Here is a 22,203-nt window from a genome sequence, read left to right as displayed (position 1 = left end):
AAATTTGATTTAGTAATTTAAGTATTTAAAGAGTTTCTAAAAAAGAAATTTCATCATTAAATCATGTTGACTTACGGTCAAGGTAGTAAGCCTAATCTTGCATTTTGAAAAGGGGGTAAACCTAATATGACCAATTTCATAGCGGGGTGTGTCTAAAATAGCCAATAAATAACTTAGAAAGCTACATCTAAATAAGAAGAAAATATTCATACCCACAACAAAATGGGTGCCTGAACATCTAAATTGACTAAATTTTTTGGCATGCATCAAGATTAAACTGATTGAATCACACGTGGGGGTCTCAGGGCTTGTTCAAAGCTAATGGCTATCTAAGATCCTGTAAAAACTTTATATACATATGATTGGGATGAGATGATTACATAGAATCAGTATCGAAAACCCATTTCCTGTCATCTTTTCAAGTTTGTTGTATAGCCTCTCACATTTTCTCCTTCTCTTTTGAAATACAAAGATATGGGAATCTAATACACATAATCAATTCATGCCAAATCTTTACAGTATCTATGTATCTGAAGACATCATTGAGAGACAAATGAGATACCCAGATGTTTAGGTCTTTCAAGTGGAAGCTTTTCCATCTCATAATTACCATGGTCGGTTATGCTAACAGCAGCTTCTTCGCTACTCTCTTCCTTTTTGAGCTCGTTTAAGGCTCTTTTGGCATAGATGGTGAAAGCAACCGTAGTGATGATTGCAATGATAAAGGAGATAATGTTGTATACAATCTCAACGGTTGTCATATGATAGTTTTTATACTTCACATCTGTCAATGTCTTTAATAGCCGCCCACTGCAACCAAAACCACCATAAGAAAGAGGTAATCGTGTCAGAGACATTAAAGTTCTAATATTTCGATGCATGCCTTGGCCCATAGGAACATCCAAATTTCTCATTTATATTATGCTCAAGTCCAATAAAAGCAGAAAAAATAATACAATAGGTTCAGATAAAACCAACCCATAGATGTAGATGAAAGCTTCAGGTACCATTCCAGTAATAGATCCGCATATATAGGGCCAAAAACTCATATTCGTTACCACTATAGCATAGTTGAAAATTGTATACGGAAAGGGTGAGATCCTGAATATAGCAACCACCCGAAACTGATGGAACCAGCTACCCTCCCCAGCCAGCCTAATTATGGCAGCATTTTGGGGCCATCTCTTCAACCATTGCTGCACATTTTAAGAAAAATATGGGATGAAAATTAAGATATCGAAGGAAATTAGGAACAAATCAAGATCAAAATTCAGTAATGCACACCATACTAATTTTTTCATGGCAGGAACAATTAATGTGACTCACATGGATACGTTCTCGGAACACCAATCCAATCAAATAAGGTAAGATCATCCCAATGGTTGTTCCAATCATGATTATAACAAAACCAAGACCATATCCAAAAATCATCCCCGCTAGCCACATGGACGGTCCTGAGGGGATTAAGAGCACAGGGAACAATGCCAAAGAGGCGACAAGCACAAGAGCAAGGACCGGCCGGCCAAAGGCAGTGGCTTCCCACTGCATGATCGGAAGGAGTACCTACAACAAAAGACAATTAGAAAGCTTCAGGATCAAAAAGGTTTAACTGCTGCTACTAATAAGGACTACACTTAAACGATGCCATCTTAGACGTGACATATTGTCAAAACATCTCCTGCGAAGCTAGTTTAACAAAATGTTACTTTATGGTGATTAAATATAATACATTTTAATAATAATAATTAAATGTTTCAATTGAGCAGCAGTAGTTCGTAGTTTCTAGGGTGACAATGTTTGGCACCCAGTACAGGTTTAACATCATTACATGGACTATTGTTGCAATTACAAACATGGATCCACAGAATAAGTATCACCTGGATGTCGAAGATTTTTGTTCGTAGTGAAAGGACATTGATGCAAAATATGAATGAAAAGATCATGGGGCTTATATTCCATTTCATACGTATCATACATAAAAACAAAGATGATATGGTTCAATGTCATGGCCGTTTTGACGTGCTCTATAAGACCATGATTGTGGCTAGGCCCAACAGGGGAAACATGAATATTCAGTGGTGGGGCCCACACAACCAGCAATGGTAGGTGCCACGATCTAGCGAGGCAATGTCAACCAAGGGAGCTTCTATGGAACTTAGGTCAATACATATCCAAAAAAATTGATGGCTCGTCAATTAGAATTCTGTGGAGGAAATAAAGGCCCGGTATGATTTGTCTCATTTTTTAGTGTTCCCTTCTAGATTCCCTAAAAGTCACAGCATCCTCTTTAAGGAGGGGTGCTTACTCACCCCTCCCTCTCACTGAGACCAACGCAAGGCCATCTCATGAATACATCCTGCCTCAACTCAAGACCAACTTAGGACAATCCTGGAAGGGGTTTTCCTAGGTTCCTGTAGACATTTGGACATGTCCTGAGATGGTGTTGGACAAGGTAATTGACATTGGGGTACCCATATGAACCCTGAGGTCAAGTATGTGCACCTGATATGCACCCTATATGTATAAGGCCATGTATCCTCTCAGATGGTTCCTATAGGAGGATTTGGCCATCTTAGATATCATGGGACAGGTGCGGCTCATAGGCTGCTCAATGCATGTAGCCTAAGTACTCCCTTATCATGTGATTTTAGTACAGTAATGAGTGACTTTGTGTGCGAGAAATCTAGAGATGGCTCTGATACAGCACACTAATCTCATTGGGTACCTTGTATGTGTCATTCGACTCCCAAAGTCGCCTCAAGACACTTGGGGTATGTCCCAAGGCACTGCTGCGGGTGTGGAGAACACTCAACATAACTAGCATTCATTATTTGCCATAGAAGCATCAAGGCATCATATCAGATAGCAGCCATACGCGAACACTCAAAGCTTGCATTAGTTGTGTTACGACTAGCACACTCACGATCACTCCACTGTCAAACCTATAGGACCATGACACTCAGCCACACGATGGATATATTATGTAAACTTGCATCCCATTTGAAGTGTCAGGTAACAGAGATGATGAAACCTTTTGATAAATGGATGGGGCGTAACCCTAACTGCCAGGTCTATGGACATTTTCTATATTTTAGCTTCACTGTTGTTTACCTCTCCTTTCTTTAGATTACACAGTTAAAGTTGTCCAACTAATTAGTCTTGGGCAAAACCCCGGCAAAAGAATTGGGCCAACAATACAATGGAATGAGTTAATGAATTGGTGGGCCATGTGAACTATATTTGGAGCAGGCTTCATGAACCTTTAATGTTGCTAGGACTTGAAATAAATAACTAAAATGTAATGGCAAAAATGAAACATTAGTACACATAACAGTGAGCAGAAGAGAGGAAGAGAGATGTTGGGAATACCTTCTCAAGAAGAAATGGTGCTCCCCACTTCACGGAAATGACAAGCAATATTATCGAAACAAAGCACCATAATAAAGCTTTCATCCACCACATGCGAGATCTAACACTTGTTTCTGCTTGAGGTTGCAAGTAATCAACTTCACCTATCCTTAGATCATTTGATATAACCAGTCTAACATATTCACTGTCTTCCCTTGTATGTTCCCCAGAGTTTGTATTGTGCTTTCCCAACGCCTCTTCAGAAGAATTCAGCATCTTTATTGAGACCCAAAGGATGTATTAATAACAACATAAATAATGCAGTTTAGAAAACTACTGCAGTTTAAACAACCACAACTAGCATAATCAATAAAAGCATATCAGTATGGATGTTCGAGACAGAATCCTGAATTCATTATATGTTGGAAAACAGAAGTTGTTTCACTGAGTGCTCAACAATCATAAAAACAGTAAAAGAGAACTAATAACATGGTAGTTGACTTTCAGGTTATAAAAAGAATATCTCAAACTTCATTTAGTATTCTCGTCGGAAGTGATGGCTTTTCCATGCATATGTTCTCATACACGATTTAGGTGTTCCAAAGCTACATCACAAAATTTTAAAAAGAGAATAACATGAGATGTGCAATATGCCACTGTCACAGGTGCCTGGTTTGTATCCCATAAAAAACAAGTGTTGAGCATTAATAGATTTATATTTGGTGGTCCATATTTGTCATATGATCCATGATGTTGCACAGCTCTCTTTCCTTTTCAACATTCAAATTACATTTTGGACATTAAGCATTTATGTGATGTATAAAGGATTCTGGTGATATTGGTTTTTTTCTTCAGATAAGTATAAGGTTTATATATTTAAATGAAGGAGAAAATACCCATAATACAGAAGCTATGTACAAATGATCTAGTCAGACGTAAGTCTCAATAGCTACGCAACCCACTTCAAATGAAACTAACTCAAGTAATTTCTATGAAGTGCCAAGGGATATATTGAACACTAACAAATAAAGATAAAATTTTCCACCACCTGCTCTTCATATCAAAACCTGACCTAAAAAATAATGTAGTCAATTTCATTACAGAGATCTCCAAAATTCAGATAACTTATTTTTCCAATACAAAATTTTCTAAACAAATCACTTGTTGGTAGTACATAAAGCTTATAACATAGTATATCACTCAGAAAAATGTTGGGACCTAATAGTTACTAATAAAGTAACAACATGTAACAATGAAGGATTGTATTTTCCGTGACATTTCAGACACACATCACCAAATAACTCTTTAATTTATTATAATATTTGTTTTCAACTATTATATTGTCTATCTCTTGGCATATCAATTTTGAGTGGGCAATGCGCCTACGATGCCAATATATATATGGGTGGTGTTCGGAGGTCCTAAAGAGAGTTAAACATTGTGCCAAACATTATTTCAATGTATGGGTTAGAGGTTTCAGAATGAGGAGATCATCCTTACCAAAAATCAGCCCATTTCGAAACTTCTAACCTCTTCAAAAGTGGTCTATAAAAATCGGACGGTTCACAATTCTTCAACTTGTAAACTAGGGTTAGAAGTTTTGGAATGCGCTGATTTTTGGTGAGGGTGATCTCTTCACCATAGAGATCATCCTCACAAAAAATCAGCCCATTCTGAATATATATATGGGTCCCGTTCGGCACCCAACATTTTGCCCAACAATTTGCCCAACATGTATTGTCCTACATGGGTTAGAAGTTTTGGAATAGGCTGATTTTTGGTGAGGATGATCTCTATGGTGAGGAGATCATCCTCATCAAAAAGCAGCCCATACCAAAACTTCTAACCCCATCACAAATGGTTTTCAAAAAATGGACGGTCCACGATTTTTCAACTTGTAAACATGGGGTTAGAAGTTTTGCAATGGGCTGATTTTTGGTGAGGATGATCTCCTCACCATAGAGATCATCCTCACCAAAAATCAGCCCATTCCAAAACTTCTAACCCGTGTAGGACAAAACATGTTGGGCAAAATGTTGGGTGCTGAACATTTCCCTATATATATATATATATAAGTTTCGTGGTCCGTTAGATATCAACTAATCCGTCGGCTGAGATTTAATTTATGATTTTAAGTTAAAACGTAATTACATTACATTCGGCCCCTTGTAAAAAATGTTTATTCTGTTTTAAATCCCTCACAACTAAACCCTCTTCTTCCCATAACCCAGCTTCTTCGAACTCTCAAGTTGCAGATCGAAAACTCTCTCTCTCTTCTTCGAAAGAAACCCTCTCTCTCTCTCTCTCTCTCTCTCTCTCTCTCTCTCTCAAGTTTCAGATTAAAACTCCCTTGGAACGAAACCCTCTAACAGGTTCCAAAGAAGTGGTTCGAAAATGCAATGGGCAGCAAGTAAGGTCAATGGGTTTACAAGATGAAGCTTTGGATGAGAAAAGAAACATGGATTTAGCTTGGTTGGATAAAAATTCAAATTCATTGATGGGTTTTCAGACAAAAACAAGAAGTTGATTGATAAAGATAGGATTTGGATTGATGACTTTTCATCAATGAAGACGGATATTAGAAGTGTTATTGATGAAGTTGATGATGGTGCAGAAAGTGATTCAAGTTCTGATCTATTTGAATTACAAAACTATGATTTGCGTGTTTACTCTAGTGGTCTACCTGTTTATGAAACTACTCATATGAATAGCATCAAGAGAGGAGCACCAATTTCCAATGATCCCTTCTAATACTGTTCTTTTCCTTGGTTGATTGGATTCTTGTGAATGTTGGAACCTCCAATGGTCCCTTCTAATACTATTCTTTCCCTTGGTTGATTGGATTCTTGAGAATGTTGGAACCTCCAATGGTCCCTTCTAATACTGTTATTTCCCTTGGTTGATTGGATTCTTGTGAATGTTGGAACCTATGAGAAAGAAAAAAAAAATTGGAGTTCTTTGTGTAGAGTGCTAAAGATTTTACTTTGTCTCACTTCTTTGTCTAAAGCTCTTAAATAAAGCGCTTCGTTCCAAGGGGTTTCGATCTGAAACTTGAGAGTTTGAAGAAGCTGGGTTATGGGAAGAAGAGGGTTTAGTTGTGAGGGATTTAAAACAGAATAAACATTTTTTATAGGGGGCCGAACGTAATTACGTTACGTTTTAACTTAAAACCATAAATTAAATATCAGCAGTCGATTAGTTGATATCTAATGGATCACGAAACTGGGCAAGAAGTTGGGTTCTCTTTAGGGCCGCTAAAATACTCCCTATATATATATATGTGTGTGTGTGTGTGTGTGTGTGTGGTTGGTGTGCTTGTTGAACAAAGTGTTGGTCATCTAACTAAACAAGGCACAAACTAAGGCATTAGTTAAAAACGGTCCTGTTGTAACCCTAATAATTTTAATTGACCATAGGATGTCAAGTATACCTCCTCAAAAAAGAAGAACCAAGGGATGAAATGTTGGAGAAAATATAAATTTGGAAGAGAAATTCAATTAGTTAATTCAGTATACTTTCTGACGATTCCTTCAACTAACGAGCATCAAAGTAGCGTTGCTTAAGAGGGGTACTGATCCTATGACTTTGAGAAGCCTTCAAATACTAGTCCAGTTATATTATAAACCCTAATAAGCAAAACTAAACATTTGTTTTTCTCCTGACTTCACTGTTTCCTTGCATAAGCAACAAACCCAAATAATCAAGAGGACACAGAATAAAGGGTTCTGAATGTATTATTAACTAGTTCATAATATTAAAATAAAAATAAAAAAAAGGGTTATTTGCAGATAAATTAATACAAGATGCCCAAGAACATTGAAACAAGAGCTAGTAAAGGGAAAGAAAAATTTATTTGCCTAATTATGATCAATAAATCATGAACAGAAATAGAATCTTCCTCACCAAAAAAAAAAAAAAAAAAAGATTGTATCATTTATATTTAAAAAAAAAAAAAAATTGCATTACCTCTGTAAAAATGGCGGAGGGAGGGAGGAGTAGGCAAGCGACAGTAACCTTTGCTTTCTTGTTGTACGTGTGTGTGAGAATTAAAGAAAGAAGATGAGAAAGGAGAGAGAAGAAGGAAGTCGCGTGAGAGGATGGTTTCTTGGCACAGAAATTTTGGAAAAACTCAAGTGCTGCTGAAGCAGACCTTTGCCCTTGGTTCGTTCATTTAGTTGGCCAGAAAAGAAAATAAAGATTTTTGTTTTTTTAGTAATTTTTTATTTTAGTTTGAATGTTTTTAGTTATTCTAAAATCAAGATAAAATATAAATATATATGGTTGATAGTTGAAAAGTAGTAAAAGAAGCGTTATATCTTAACAAACTAAAGTAGCCTTCTTTTTGCATTAAATTACCAAGTCGGACCATTTATCCCTTACTGATAAAGCTAATGAATGATGGACTCACCCACCACCCTGACCACGACCACACCTTCATCTTCCTTCTCATGCAAGGAAGGCCATAACAAATGAGGAAAAAAAAAAAAGAAAAAACAATTGAGGTTGTGGGTCATTAATCTGATTGCATTTATTTGTCAGACGGGTGGTTAAAAAATGATTAATAGAGGTTGCTGCAAAATCACAATCACAACTAAAAATAAATTTAAGATAATTACTTTTTCTTATGATTTGACTAGTGGACGTTGTCGTAATTTTTGGTAGTAGACAAGGATAATCTAGTAATTACATTAATAGAAGATTTCCACCTTGACCAAGCCGCCCTTCTTGTGCTTAAGATGCGATGATGTGTCAGCGAAGTTGCCGTCAAACAAGAAAGACACGTGTGAATGATTAATAATAATAATAATAAATGAGGAAAAATAAAATAAATACACGCGTACGTTCCGAAGTCAGTGGTCCACGGAGACTTAGAGAGAGATGATGACAGAGAGAGACTTTCATGTTTTTGTAAATAAATGTTTTCAAACCTAGAGTATACCCCCTTACTTGGTATTGTATCATCAACTAATGAAAAATTATTTAAATTTTCTTTTCAAAATCAATCATCTTCAACAACTTAATATGATGTTGATGATGATTAAGACAATGACAAAAGAGATGTGATCATATTAAAAAAAACTCAGTATTTTTTTTTCAAAAATCTCGTTTTAAGCGTATTGAGTTTACTTTTACGGCTAAAAAAATATAATAAATAAATAAAAAAACTGGTATTTTTCAAAAAAAAAAAAAAATTAAGTTTAAAACTTGTTTAGATTTTGTTTTAAATGCATTTTTACATTTTAAACACATTTAAAAAAAAAAAAAAAAACTATTTGTTTATAAGCATTTGGTTGGTTTTTATAGTTTATGGTTGTTTGTAATTTCGTTTATTAACCTTGTTTAATGTGGATTTGATGATTAAGTTTGATGTAATGATTTTTAAATATTTTTCAAGTGTCTTATTCTATTCAAAAGATAGTTGATGGTTAAAATTTTCTTTTATCATAAAATATATAATTATGTGTGGAAAAATGTTATTATGCATAGATAATCAATAATATTATTTTTACTCAAAAATATATTGAAAACTTGTAATGAATGTCTAACGTATTATATTTTTTTTCATAATTCTATATATTGTTTATTTTCTCTTTTATTCTCATTTGTTTCTCTTTTTTCAAAGTTTTCTCTTACCGTTTTAAACTTGTATTCCAACTTGGTGACTATAGATGAGATGATGATGGTAACGGTGATGATTGTGAGGGGTATGATGCTGACAAGGGCAAATCCACTAAGAGAATTGTGTGGGGGCCTATAACTCCTACTAGACTTTTTGGAAGAAAAATTGTATGATTAATAGCATTTTGATTTATATTAGAGACACTCAGTGTATTATTGAAATTGACAGCATGCAATCCCTACCATAGTTATAGAATTTAGAAAAAATAAATAAAATCATAGATTTGGGTATCCACTAATTTAATCGGCATTTAATAGTACTACTTGTTGAATCGTAGATTCATTGATTCATTTGAAAAACTAGGTTAATTCGACTGGCTTAGGCATCTTTTATGTATGAGATTTATTAATTAACCATATGGCGGGGACTTCTTTCTATATGCATCCATGCTTTTTTGGGGTGGTATCGTAGCAATCCAATAAAAAAGTCTTTATTTTCACAATCTCGTTGGCTTCAAAAAAATTTCTTAATTATTCCCTTAACCCAATTAAAATCTTTATTTTTTTAATTTCCCCTCTGTTTAAGCCACATCCTCCTGAATAGTCGGTGTTCATCCATAAGAGATATATAAAATCTATTTCACCATTCAGTTTATATATCTCTATCAATTAAGGGATTGATTAGTTATTTTTGCTTGGACTCCAAGCCTCTTCCTATATTATAAATACTTTTGAATAGTTAATGAAATATGCATAAGATTAATTCCCTTTCATGGCGTCGGAGGGTCAAATTGTGCCCTCCATTCTTCTGCTACTTCAATCTAATGGCCTCCGAAACTATTGCATCCCCACCCACTTTCACTATCCCCAATATATCCAACTTTGTTTCGGTTAGGCTTTCTAAAAAAATGCTACTCTTAGTTTCAATACACAAACTTCTCCAAATTCTGGTATTTTAGGTGTTTCCCCCTTTACATCAGCCAACACTTCTGCTGCACCGCCTCGTCTACAATGTCAGATCTGTTCTAAGCTAGGGCATTTTGTTATCAATGATACAACACCACCAATGTCGATGATGATCTTCAATCTTCCTTTGCTAGCAAGCAAGTTACCCAACCCACAGATACCAATTGGCATCCAGACACCGGCACAACTCATCATAAGATAGGCAATCCTCGGTCTATGCATCAGATTTTTGTATATGGTGGTTCCAATTAGGTGATGTTGGGCAATGGTGATTTTCTTCCTATAAAGCACATGGGTAATGTGGAGGGAAAATTTATTAGTCTCGGAGTATGAACACATGGCAGAATAGTCATCCGATCCATCGATGAAGATACGAGAAAAGAAAGCTCAAGTCTTAGGGTCGAGGGAAGCGTCTAAATCCAAGATTCCTAAAAATACGAGATCTTATGCTAACTTCAACAATTCTATTTCGACTGGAAAACAATCAGGAAAAAATCAACAAAAGATATGATTTGAGATCAAACTAAACAAGGAATTTGGGGCAAACCTATAAGTAAGAGCTCAGCGTCACGAAGAAGATATGCAATTTTTCTATCTAATTGGAGTCTACTTAAACTCTTACTGACTTAAGCATTGGAGTCTTTGTGGAACAGGGGAAGGAAGAAGGACTTTTGAGGACTCAAGGACAGGACGATTGATACATTACGTAGTCCGGAGCATTCACGAAAATTGCCTCCACAATTTGGCGCCGTCTATAAGATATAAAATAATAACACGACAAAGACATAATAAGTATGAGGAATGGAAAATCCAAGGGAGTCTCGGCAGCATAGGCACCCCAAGAAGACGATAGGCTATTGCAGCCCAGGGCGCCATAGGAAATACAAAGGAGGTTTCGGGACGATTGGTGCCAGAGGTTCCCAAAGGAACGACTGTGCAGGTGGCTATCAGAGATCTAGGGAACGTTGCACCCAACTCAACACCTGAGGGACAAAGGTTTCCACAAACCATGAAAACCTTGCTCGCTCATATGAGATCTAAACTATAGCAAGGGCTCAATAGTCAGGCAGAGGAACTTTGAGCCCTGAAAAAGATAACGAAGAGATGAAATAAATACTAGCAGAGGGTTTCAAGATAAGGAAGATGATTGAGGTTGCAGCAGAAATCAAAGAAAAAAGTTCAAATCCCAATAAAAGGAAAGAAGAGTTGCAGAGTGCACGTAAGTCTTCCCCACGAGAGAACCTTGTAACCATGGGAGAGATAAAAGAAATGTTCAAAAGAAGGGAGGATGTCACTACTAGAGAATGTCAAGCTAGACGGTTGGCTCGGTCTGTTGTAAGAGATTTACAATCCTCACCCTTCTCGAACGAAATTCTCCTGGCCGAGCCCACTAGGAAGTTTCATGTACCAAAGTTCACCTCCTTCAATGGAACACGTGACCCGATTGAACATATCATGCATTACAAAAACTAGATTATGTATCAAGGAGACAACGCCCTGATGTGTAAGATGTTCCCCTCAACGCTTAGGTCGACGGTCATCTCTTGGTTCCTAGGGCTGAAAACTAGTTCATTAAGAATCTTCACGGAGTTGAAATAATCTTTTGTGGCTCAGTATATCCATAATCGAAGGAAGAAGGTAAAAGTGAACGTGCTGTTCAATCTAAGGAAAGAATAGGGAAAAAGTATATGAACTTTCACTACTCAATTCCGAGCTTAGGCGATACAAGTAGAGAATCTGGATGATGAACTTGTGGTGCAAGCATACTTGAATGCAGTCATCCCTGGGACCAGGATGCACGAGGAACTCATCACCAATCCTTTAGAGAAGATGGATGACCTTTATGTCACGACTAAAGAGTTCATCAACTTGGAGGACACTTTGAGGGTACGAGCAACGAGAAGCCCTGCAGTAGTGACTACAGTCACCCCAGAGAAAGAGGCGACAAAGGCAGAAGAATCGCGAGATCGAGCCAAAATGAGTAAAAAAGCGAACTAGGGATAAGGTAAGGGGGATGCCGCAGAACGCAAACAGGGTGATGGAACCCCTCTCTAAGAAACCCTCTGAAATACTAAAACATATCAAAAATGACCCAAGCTTTAGACAATCTCATCAGAATTACAAAAGTAGGCTTGAGAGACCGTATTGTGAGTATCACCGGGCGGAAAACTATCCAACCGATGATTGTTACAAACTAAGGCACATTGTCCAAGACATGATCGATCAAAGAAAGTTGAGAAGATTCATTGTTATAACTAAAAAGGAAAAAAAGAAATCCAGGATGAATGATTGTTACAGACTAAGGCACATTATCCAGGACATGATCAATCAAAGAAAGTTGAGAAGATTCCTTGCTATAACTAAAAAGGAAAAAAAAAAGATCGAAAACTTCCACCTCCACCACAAAGGGATCCGTTCGAGGGAGAGTTGGAAGTAAAAAAGGTGATCAATGTGATCTCCAGAAAACATTCTTCGGAGGAGGAGACAAACAACTCACACAGAGCCAAAATCAGAAAAATAATTCACGAAAAGGAGGTGTGCCAAACTTCCAAAAGAGTAACGGTGGCATGAGTCATAGACTCAATCTGGGGAACGAAAGCCATGGTGTTTACCCAAGAGGACCTCAGGGGGATATCCCTCCCTCACAATGACGCTCTAGTCATCACTTTAGCAATGGGAATGGTGAAGCTGAAAAGAATATTTGTGGATGCTAGCAATACAGTAGATATATATATATATATATATATATATATATATATATATATATATATATATATATATATATATATTTTTTTTTTTTTTTTTGTAGTGGAACAGATGGGAATACTTGGGAGTCTTGAACCGTCAGAGGCAAATGTTGGTTTCAACAAAAAAAGCACCTCATCCTAAGGGAGAGATTACGTTACTACTATTTGTAGGACCAAATACAATCATGATCAGGTTCGTTGTAGTAGATTATGGAACGGCTTATAACGCTATCTTTGACCAAAGATCGATCCACGCAATGAAAGCCATCTTTTCAACTTATCATCAAGTGATACGATTCCTGACCCAACAAGGACCAATGGAAATCAAAAGAGACCAACTAGCAACATGAAGATGTTATTCTACAGTGGTCAAAGGAAAGATTTGATTTCCTCAATAACAATTATCGAGTGCACCACCTCGGGGATATGAGATTGACGTAAAGAAGATGGTAGAGGTGGACTTAGGAGATTCGAGAGAGCATCAAACGTATGTAAGGGAGGGGCTTCGAAGTTGAAGAATAACGAACCCTTATGGAGTTTCTAAGAGAAAATAGGGACGTGTTTGCATGGTCTTTCAAAGACATGCCAAGTATAAATCCAGACGTTGCTTGCCATCGATTAAACGTAGATCCGAGCTTTCATCCAATATAGTAGAAACCAAGAAAATTAGCACCACACTTGAGGTAGGCAGTAAATGAGGAAATATCCAAGATCCAAAAGGTAGAATTTATCGAAAAAGTTCAGTACCCATCATGGATAGTGAACATAGTAGCCATCACAAAAAAGGACAGAAGAACTAGAATCTGTATCGACTTCACTAACTTAAACAAGGCTTGTATTCCGTCGTTATAGCATTATTAAAAACAAAATATACACTTATTGCGACGGTAACTTGCTCTTCTGGTAGCTATAAGTCATTGTATAAAAAATTCTCATTTTATTAACCTCTATTATGACGGCTACATAAGTTACCATCGGTGATTCCATATATAGCGAACGAACTTTACGTTTTGTCGTTATAGCATTATTAAAAATAAAATAAAGATATATTGCAACGATCCCCTTGTATTCCGTCGTTATAAATCGTTATATAAAACAGTAATTTCCCAACCTAGAAATTTACAAATATATTACGACAGCAACTTTGTATCTCGTCCCTATAAAATTTTGTTTTAAAAATAACTTCCCAACTTAAAGACATCTTGCGACTGCCCCTTTGTACTTTGTCGATATAACTCGTTTTTAAAATAATAAATTTCCTCCAAATAAAAATCTCAAAAATTACAATTATACTTCGATAGATTATTTGTATAACTGTCGAAGAAACATGATTTAAAAACGAAAAAGAAGTATCTATCGCTATATATAGTCGCAAATGAAGGTCGTTTTCCAACTAAAAAAAAATCTGGAAAAATAGACTTGATATTGCAACGGTTGAACATTTGACTGTCGTTATATAACACTATACCGATACTCATTACATGTCCGTCGTTGAATCCAATCGTTGTAAGTCAATTTGAAATATAAACATTATAACTAATAAGTAAGGCTTGAAAAACATAAATATCATTTTCTTGGATTAAGAACTTATCTACAACGAAGGTGTTCAAAGATCTAAGGTTTGTCAAGTGTTGTACGTCGACAACGATGGAGAAACTGAAGAGGTTTGACGATGGTGATGACGAGATCGAAGGTATTGACGATGGTGGTGACAACAAGGGATGGCAACGTCAACGGATTTTGTAAGACAGAGAGTTTGTCATTCGTTTTGTTCTCTATGGGGGATAAAACAACTTTTTAGAAAGTGATTATTTGCATCCAAACGTTTACGTATTACACTCTTATTAAAAATAAAGAAAATAAGTAAAGACTGAAAATTAGTAAAAGTTGGAGTGCCAATAGAAGCTTCATCTCTCTTTCTTTTTTCTTTTTTCTTTTTTTTTTTTCTTTTTTCTTTGACTAAATTTCTATTTTTTATTATTTTTAAATTAGAAAATTACTTAATGAACCATCGTGGAGAGATTTATTTCAAAATAATCCCTCACTTTTGGGTTGTATCTTCATTGTCCGATCCAATTAGTAAACTTTTTTATTTCTTAATGGTCCCTTATTATTGGGGAACTCAACGTTTTTTATTTAATGTCGAGTTCACCACATTTATTTAAGTCGAATTCACCACTTTTTAATTATTATTTAAATAGAAATTCTAATATAAAAAATAAAATAAGTGGGTCAAATAATAAAAGTTGATGAAATTGATAAAATTTCTTGAACCTTTGAAATCTTTTGGTGGTGTGTTTTAATTTTTCATTAGGGTGCGATAAATAATTTAAGAAATTGGGTTTGTGATGAGTAAAAGTGGGAGTGGCAAAAGAAAATCTTTTTTATAGATGTTCTATTGCGACGGCGACTTAAAATATTGTCGCTATATATCATTATTATAATCAAAATAAACACTTATAGTGACGGCAACTTGCTCTTGTGGTCACTATAACTCATTGTATAAAAAAAATCTCATTTTATTAACCTCTATTACGATGGCTACATAAGTTACCGTCGATGATTCCATATATAACGACTGCACTTTACATTTTGTAGCTATATCTCATTATTAAAAATAAAATAAAGACATATTACAACGAACCCTTGGTATTCCCTTTTTATAAGTCGTTATACAAAAAACTAATTTCCCAACCTAGAAATTTACAAACATATTACGACAACAACTTTGTATTCTATCGCTATAAAGTTTTATTTCAAAAACTAACTTCCAAACTTAAAGACATATTGCAACGGCACCTTTGTACTCTGTAGATATAACTCGTTTTAAAAAAAATTAATTTCCACCAAATAAAAACCTCAAAAATTACAATCATGCTACGACAAACTACTTGTATAACCGTCGAAAATTCATGATTTAGTGACAAAAAAGATGTTTCTGTTGCTATATATAGTCGCTAATGAAAGTTTTTTCCCAACTAAAAAAAAGTCTGGAAAAATAGACTTGATATTGTGACGGTTGTATATTTGACCGTCGTTATATAACACTATAGCGCTATCTTAATATGTCCGTCATTGAATCCTATCGTTGTAAGTCAATTTGGAATATAAACATTACAACTAATAACTAAGGCTTTAAAAACGTAATATCATTTTCTTGGATTAAGAAATTACCTAAAACAAAGAGTTTCAAAGATTTAGGTTTTGTCAAGTGTTGTCCGTCGACGACAATTGAGAAACTGAAGAGATTTGACGATGGTGGTAACAAGATCGAAAGGATTTCGACAATGGTAACGACAACAAAGGACGACGACGGCAAGGAATTTTGTGAGAAAGAGAGAGAGTTTACCATTCGTTTTATTCTCTATTGGGAAAAAAAGGCTTTTGAGAGGGCGATTATTGCCACCCCAACGTTTACTTATTACTTTCTTATTAAAAATTAAGAAAATAAGTAAATGGCTAAAAATTAGTAAAAGTTGGAGTGCCAATAGGAGCTTCATCTCTCTTTATTTTTTTTTCTTTTTCTTTTTTTTCACTAAATTTTTATTTTTTTATTTTTAAATTAAAAAAAAATCACTTAAAGGACCCTCGTGGAGGGATTTATATCTAAATAAACCCTCAATTTTGGGTTGTATCTTGATTGTCCGATCCAATTAGTAAACTTTTTTATTTCTTAATGGTCCCTTATTATTGGGGAACTCAATATTTTTTATTTAATGTCAAGTTCACCACTTTTATTCAAGTCGAATTCATCGCTTTTTAATTATTATTTAAAAAGAAATTCTAATATAAAAAAATAATATAAGAGGGTCAAATAGTAAAAGTTGATGAAATTGATAAAATTTCTTGAAACTTTGAAATCTTTTGATGGTGTGTTTTAATCTTTAATTGGGGTGTGATAAATAGTTTAAGAAATTGGGGTGTGCTGAGTAAAAGTGTGAAGGGCAAAAGAAAATATTTTTTTTATAGAAGTTCTATTGCGACGGCGACTTAAAATATCGTCGCTCTATATCATTATTAAAAACAAAATAAATACTTATTGCGCGGCAACTTGCTCTTGCGGTCAACATAACTCATTGTATAAAAAATTCTCATTTTATTAACCTCTATTACGATGGCTACATAAGTTACCATCGATGATTCCATATATGGCGACCAAACTTTACATTCTATCGTTATATCTCATTATTAAAAACAAAATAAAGACATATTGCGACAATCCCTTGATATTCCGTCGTTATAAGTTGTTGTATAAAAAAATAATTTCCCAATCTAGAAATTTACAGACATATTACGTTAGGAACATTGTATTTCGTTGCTATAAAGTTTAGTTTAAAAAAATAACTTCCAAACGTAAAGACATATTACGACGGCACCTTTGTACTCTGTCGATAGAACTCATTTTTAAATAAATTAATTTTCGCAAAATAAAAACCTCAAAAATCACAATCATATTGCGACAGACTATTTGTACAACCGTCAAAGATACATGATTTAGTGACGAAAAATATGTATTTGTTGTTATATATAGTCTCTAATGAAGGTTTTTTCCCAACTAAAAAAAATCCTGGAAAAATAGACTTGATATTGCAATGATTGTATGTTTGACCATCGTTATATAACATTATATCGACACTCTTAACATGTCCGTCGTTGAATCCAGTCGTTGTAAATCAATTTGGAATATAAACATTACAACTAATAACTAAGGCTTTAAAAACGTAAATATTGTAGACACCCCGATTTGAATGGGCCCTCACTTGAAAGGGCCCAAAAACAACTTTTTTCAATGAATTTGGCCAACGGGCCTCGAAGGCCCGAAGCATTGAAATCATCGATTTTCGCCAAAATCAAGGCCTCTAACACCTCTCAATGGGTTAGTAGGTCCACTAAAAGGATTCGGCACACTCCCATCTACCCCGGCTCATTTGAAATACCAATTTTCCAACAAAATAGGCCAACGGGCCTCAAGGGCCCAAAACGTTAAAAAATGACAATTTTGAATAAATCAATGCCCTAAGACCTCCCCATGGTCTAAGGGGCCCACAAGAAGGGGTGTGACCCATCCCACATGTGTCCAACATCATCGCTCCATGCTCACATAAAAAAAAAATCGATAAATTCCCCAACGGGCCCCCCAAATTGCCAAACACGTGGCATTTTTAATCAAATCAATAACTTCAAGAAATATACAAAAAAAATTTAAAAAGAAATTTAAAAAGGCAAGACTTGGGAGACCTACCATTCATCTATCATCCACCACTCCGTCTCGAAATCCACAAAACCCTAAAAAATCACCTAAGGCCCACAAGGCCTCAACTCTTTCCTAAACCCATTTCCCAACCCCATCCTTGACCCAAAATCAACTCCACACCACCTAAACCTAAAACCAACCTACCTTCAAAATCCCAATCCAAAATAAGCCCTATCCAAGTCAATATAACCTACAACCTCCTAGACCCAAGCCCAACACTTAAAAGCCAACCAACTATTACTCATACCCAACTCATTATCTAACCCATAACTTTAACCCATTACCCATTACCCACATCAACCCCTCAATATCAAAAGATGACACATGTCATCACCACCTTTCACCTCCTTCATCTAATTACCCACCTCCATCACCATTCTCTAAAAATCAATCAAACACATCACCTTCCCTCCAAAATCACCTCAACCCATACCCTACCCTAACCTAATCTATCATCATTCTCTAACCACCAATATCACAACCCATACTCAACATACCCTAACACACCATCACTCTCTAACATCAACAACCACCCACATCACAACCCATATCCACACCCATCCTTTTCCTTAAAACACTCCAATGAAATCAACTCAACCCATACTTCATTCATCATCGATCAACTAACCCATTTCTCTCTCTCTAATCAAACAACCCCATCAACCAATCAACCAATTTCATTCCTTACCCTCTAATCATGATTGTCACATGGCATCATCTCCTTTATTCTCCCAAAAATCAACCAACCAATCTCTTACACTACCCATCCCTCCACCTTACCCTTTTCATCAACCTAACACTCCTTCCCTAAACAACTCTCTTACACCTCCACTCCTCCCATCAACCATCACTTATCTCATCCCACCCAACACTCTACCCAAATGGATTTAGATAGGATCCAAACCATTTGGGTTGAAATACAATCCATTTCCATTCTTTACAAAACTACCCCTAAATTCACTCTAAATTTCATACTCTCATCTTCTAAAAACCATGCCATTCTCTATTTCTCTCAACTCTTCACCCCATTATACCCCCAAAACCCCTCCAAATATCTATAAATACCTCCCCTCTCATCCCAAAAATGGTTACCAAGTCTCCTTTAAAAAAAATCTACTCACTCCTCTTCTACTCTACTACTACTCTCTCATACCACCTTCTAAAAAGTAACTTCATTCATATACTTCACTAAGGACCTAAGAAGATCTAGAAGAAGAAGAAAGAAGAGGAAAGAAACTTCAAAGTGGGTTCAAGACTTCCCCCTCCCCTCTCTCTCTCTAACCTTCTCATCTTCCCTCTTCTAACATCCCCCTCTTCTATTTTATTTTACCTTTGTAATGATTGGACCTCAAGGCTAAAGGTTCATAAAGGTCATTTCCATCAATGACCCTATGATCAAGTCGAAATTAAATCCCTACTTAGGGAACAAATGCACCCACGTGGCACACTTTTCACTTTCTTTTAAAAATCAAAATGACCGAATTATTTGAGGTTACCACCACGTGGCGGGGAGAAAGGGGTGCATAATACCTTCCCTTTTCTCCAACCGAACCACTTACCCGAATCTCAAGGTTTGACCACCCCTTATCCATTGTGAGTCACTAAAATACTAAAAATATCATCTTTTGAAAAATGTACCTCGGGTGACCATTCACACCCATTTACAATTTGAATGGTGGCGACTCCAAATCGTAGTACACGTGGTCATCGTAATGATGGAAAGCACGTAGCTACAGCTGGCGACTCCACTGGGGACCTTTGGCTCATCCCTCGTGACAACTCGATCATTTTGAAAAAAAAACAGATTTTTATTTACTAACATGGTTTGTTTGTGGTTTCCTATGTTTCCCTTTTATTTTGTTTCACATGTCCATTGTAATATTTATTTACTTTTTGTCGCTTGTGTTATATATTTGTAAGGGGGTTGATGAAAAGAAATGAAAAAGAAAAAGAATGGCACGTGCACTTGCGAGCATAGCCTCACTTCCAAGCCACCCCACCCTCAACATACTTAGCCCCGCGATGCTTAGTAGTTCCACGGCTTGAGATCGTTATTTCAAGTGTCGAGAATGAACACATCAAACCCGATCACCAACCAACGACGTGTGTACTTCGGTATGCATCGAGGTTTGAAGATCGGGTAGCCGTCAAGCCACCTATTAAACTCATGCATATGCCCGGCTAGATGAGCTAGGACACAAATTCTTCATGTTATATCAACCCCCAAGCAGTGTTGTAATCATACAAGTTGTGGTCGGGCCTTGAAGCCCAAGTTGTAAGCCCAAAAGTGGCGATTAGATCGTAGGTTTGCTTCACTCTCCATTCATATCCCCTTAGGTAAAGGGGAAGGAATGCTTGTTGCATCATGTTCAAAAAGAAAAAAAAAAAATAGAGAATAAAAGACTCAAAAACAGTGAGGGAACATTGAAAACAGGGGCAAAGAAACAGTTCTGTGAAAATTCCAGAAACTGGATTTCATTCTGGTCCGTATCCATGGCACGGATGGACCAAAACGTGCTTCATCCGTGTTGACGACACGGTTGAAACAATTACTACTTTAACCGTGTCTTGGGCACGGTTGAAACATTAAATGTTTCATCCGTGCACAAAACACGGATAATGGAATGTAGATTAAATCCATGCCATTGGCACAGACCAGAGTGAACTCGACCCCCTGAATGAACTCGACAGTCCATTTTTAAAGACCCTTACCATTTGTCAAGTATTGAAAGCATCCTCGTGGGAAGATCATAAATTTTGAAAAAGAAAAAAAAATTATATGAAATGGATTTTTGTCAATCGATCTTCTTCACAAGGTACAACCAAATAAAAAAAATAAAAAAATGGGGGAAGATATGGAATGAAGAAAAGAAAAAAGGGAAGAATTTGTGGATTTTCCCAAAACTAAAAACAATTTCGTAAATCGGATCCCCCACTCGTATTCATTTAAACCGGGTCCACGACCATACCCATCTAAACTGGGTCATGACTCAGACCCATTTCCAACTGGATCCAAGACCCAGATCCATTTTTAACTGGGTTACGACCCAGATCCAATCCAACCGGGTCCAAGACCCAGATCCAGATCCATTCAAACTGGGTTCATAACCCAGATCCATTCAACCAGGTCCACGACCCAGATCCAAATCCATGTCAATTGGGTTCACAACCCAGATCCGCTTACCGGGTCCATGACCCAAATCCGTTCAACTGGGTCCACGACCCAAATCCAAATCCATGTCAACTGGGTCCACGACCCAAATCCATTCAAACTAGGTTCACAACCCAGATCCGCTCAACTGGGTCCACGGACCAGATCCGTTCAGCTGGGTCCACGACCCAGATCCAAATCCATGTCAACTAGGTCCACGACCCAGATCCACTACAACTGGGCCCCCAACCCAGATCCATTCCAACTGGGTCCGTGACCCAAATCCGTTTCGAATGGGTCTAAGACCCAGATCCACTACAAGTCGGATCCATATTCAATTTCGAATCAAGTTCAGGATCTAATAAAGATAACAATCGATCAATCTACTCAAACGCATCCAACTTTAAAAAAAAAAGGCATCAATTGCAGTCATTGATCAAGTCGGTGCCTAGAAAGATCTTACCCTGTTGATACGAGGGGGATAGACTACGTCTATTCAGGGAACAAGGTGATTTAAGAGTGTCATTGTGCGCCGCCTCTTCCTTGGAGATCTGCCTGGCCGACGATGATTTCATAGAATTGAATTGGAAGCTACTAAAAATATGGGTTGTTCCAACTCGATTTATCCCAGAAATCATTTTTCAAAATGTTCTTTCTGACTCTGTGTCGATGCCAGCTCCGTGCTGAGATAATTGCATTCCTCAAAATATTTTTTCGACTCCGTGTCAATGCCAGCTCCATGCTGATGAAATTACCTTTTCAAAATGCTTTACTAGCTCCGTGCTGATGTTGACTCCGTGTCGATGCCAGTCCCATACTGAGATAATTATTTTTCAAAATATTTTTCCCGACTCCATGTCGATGCCAGCTCCATGCTGATAAAATTATTTTTCAAAATATTTTCCCGACTCCGTGTCGATGCCAGCTCCGTGCTGATGAAACTATTTTTCAAAATATTTTTCCGACTCCGTGTCAATGCCAGCTCCGTGCTGATGAAATTACTTTTTCAAAATATTTTCCCAACTCCGTGTCGATGCTGGCTCCGTGCTGATAAAATTACTTTTTCAAAATGTTTACCAACTCCGTGTCGATGCCAGCTCCGTGTTGTTGCCAACTCC

General features: G+C 36.6%; 1 protein-coding gene across 1 annotated transcript; it reads right to left on the bottom strand.

Annotated features, from left to right (window-relative positions):
• Window positions 1-330: 330 nt before the first annotated feature.
• On the bottom strand, window positions 331-7,577 carry LOC147396294 (uncharacterized). Its single transcript, XM_086450449.1, has 5 exons — window positions 7,315-7,577; window positions 3,370-3,624; window positions 1,327-1,563; window positions 979-1,196; window positions 331-810 (listed from the first exon to the last, which is right to left on the bottom strand). Exons 2-5 carry the CDS (start codon window positions 3,622-3,624, stop codon window positions 540-542), a joined length of 981 nt encoding a protein of 326 aa, XP_086306575.1. The 5' UTR covers window positions 7,315-7,577; the 3' UTR covers window positions 331-539.
• Between the last annotated feature and the right edge of the window lie 14,626 nt (window positions 7,578-22,203).

This window comes from Akebia trifoliata, chromosome 8 (assembly GCF_017979445.1).
Source record: "Akebia trifoliata isolate Shusen 1 chromosome 8, ASM1797944v1, whole genome shotgun sequence".
Lineage (NCBI taxonomy): Eukaryota > Viridiplantae > Streptophyta > Magnoliopsida > Ranunculales > Lardizabalaceae > Akebia > Akebia trifoliata.
This window is presented reverse-complemented; position numbering and strand designations above follow the sequence as displayed.

What these genes read in the sequence shown, in the direction of transcription:
- LOC147396294 (XM_086450449.1), bottom strand. Translation starts at nt 3,624, where the DNA reads ATGCTGAATTCTTCTGAAGAGGCGTTGGGAAAGCACAATACAAACTCT. An exon ending in CACCATTTCTTCTTGAGAAG is followed by an intron (nt 1,564 to 3,369) that starts GTATTCCCAACA and finishes CTTTTGTTGTAG; the next exon opens with GTACTCCTTCCGATCATGCA. An exon ending in GCTTTCATCTACATCTATGG is followed by an intron (nt 811 to 978) that starts GTTGGTTTTATC and finishes TTTTGGTTGCAG; the next exon opens with TGGGCGGCTATTAAAGACAT.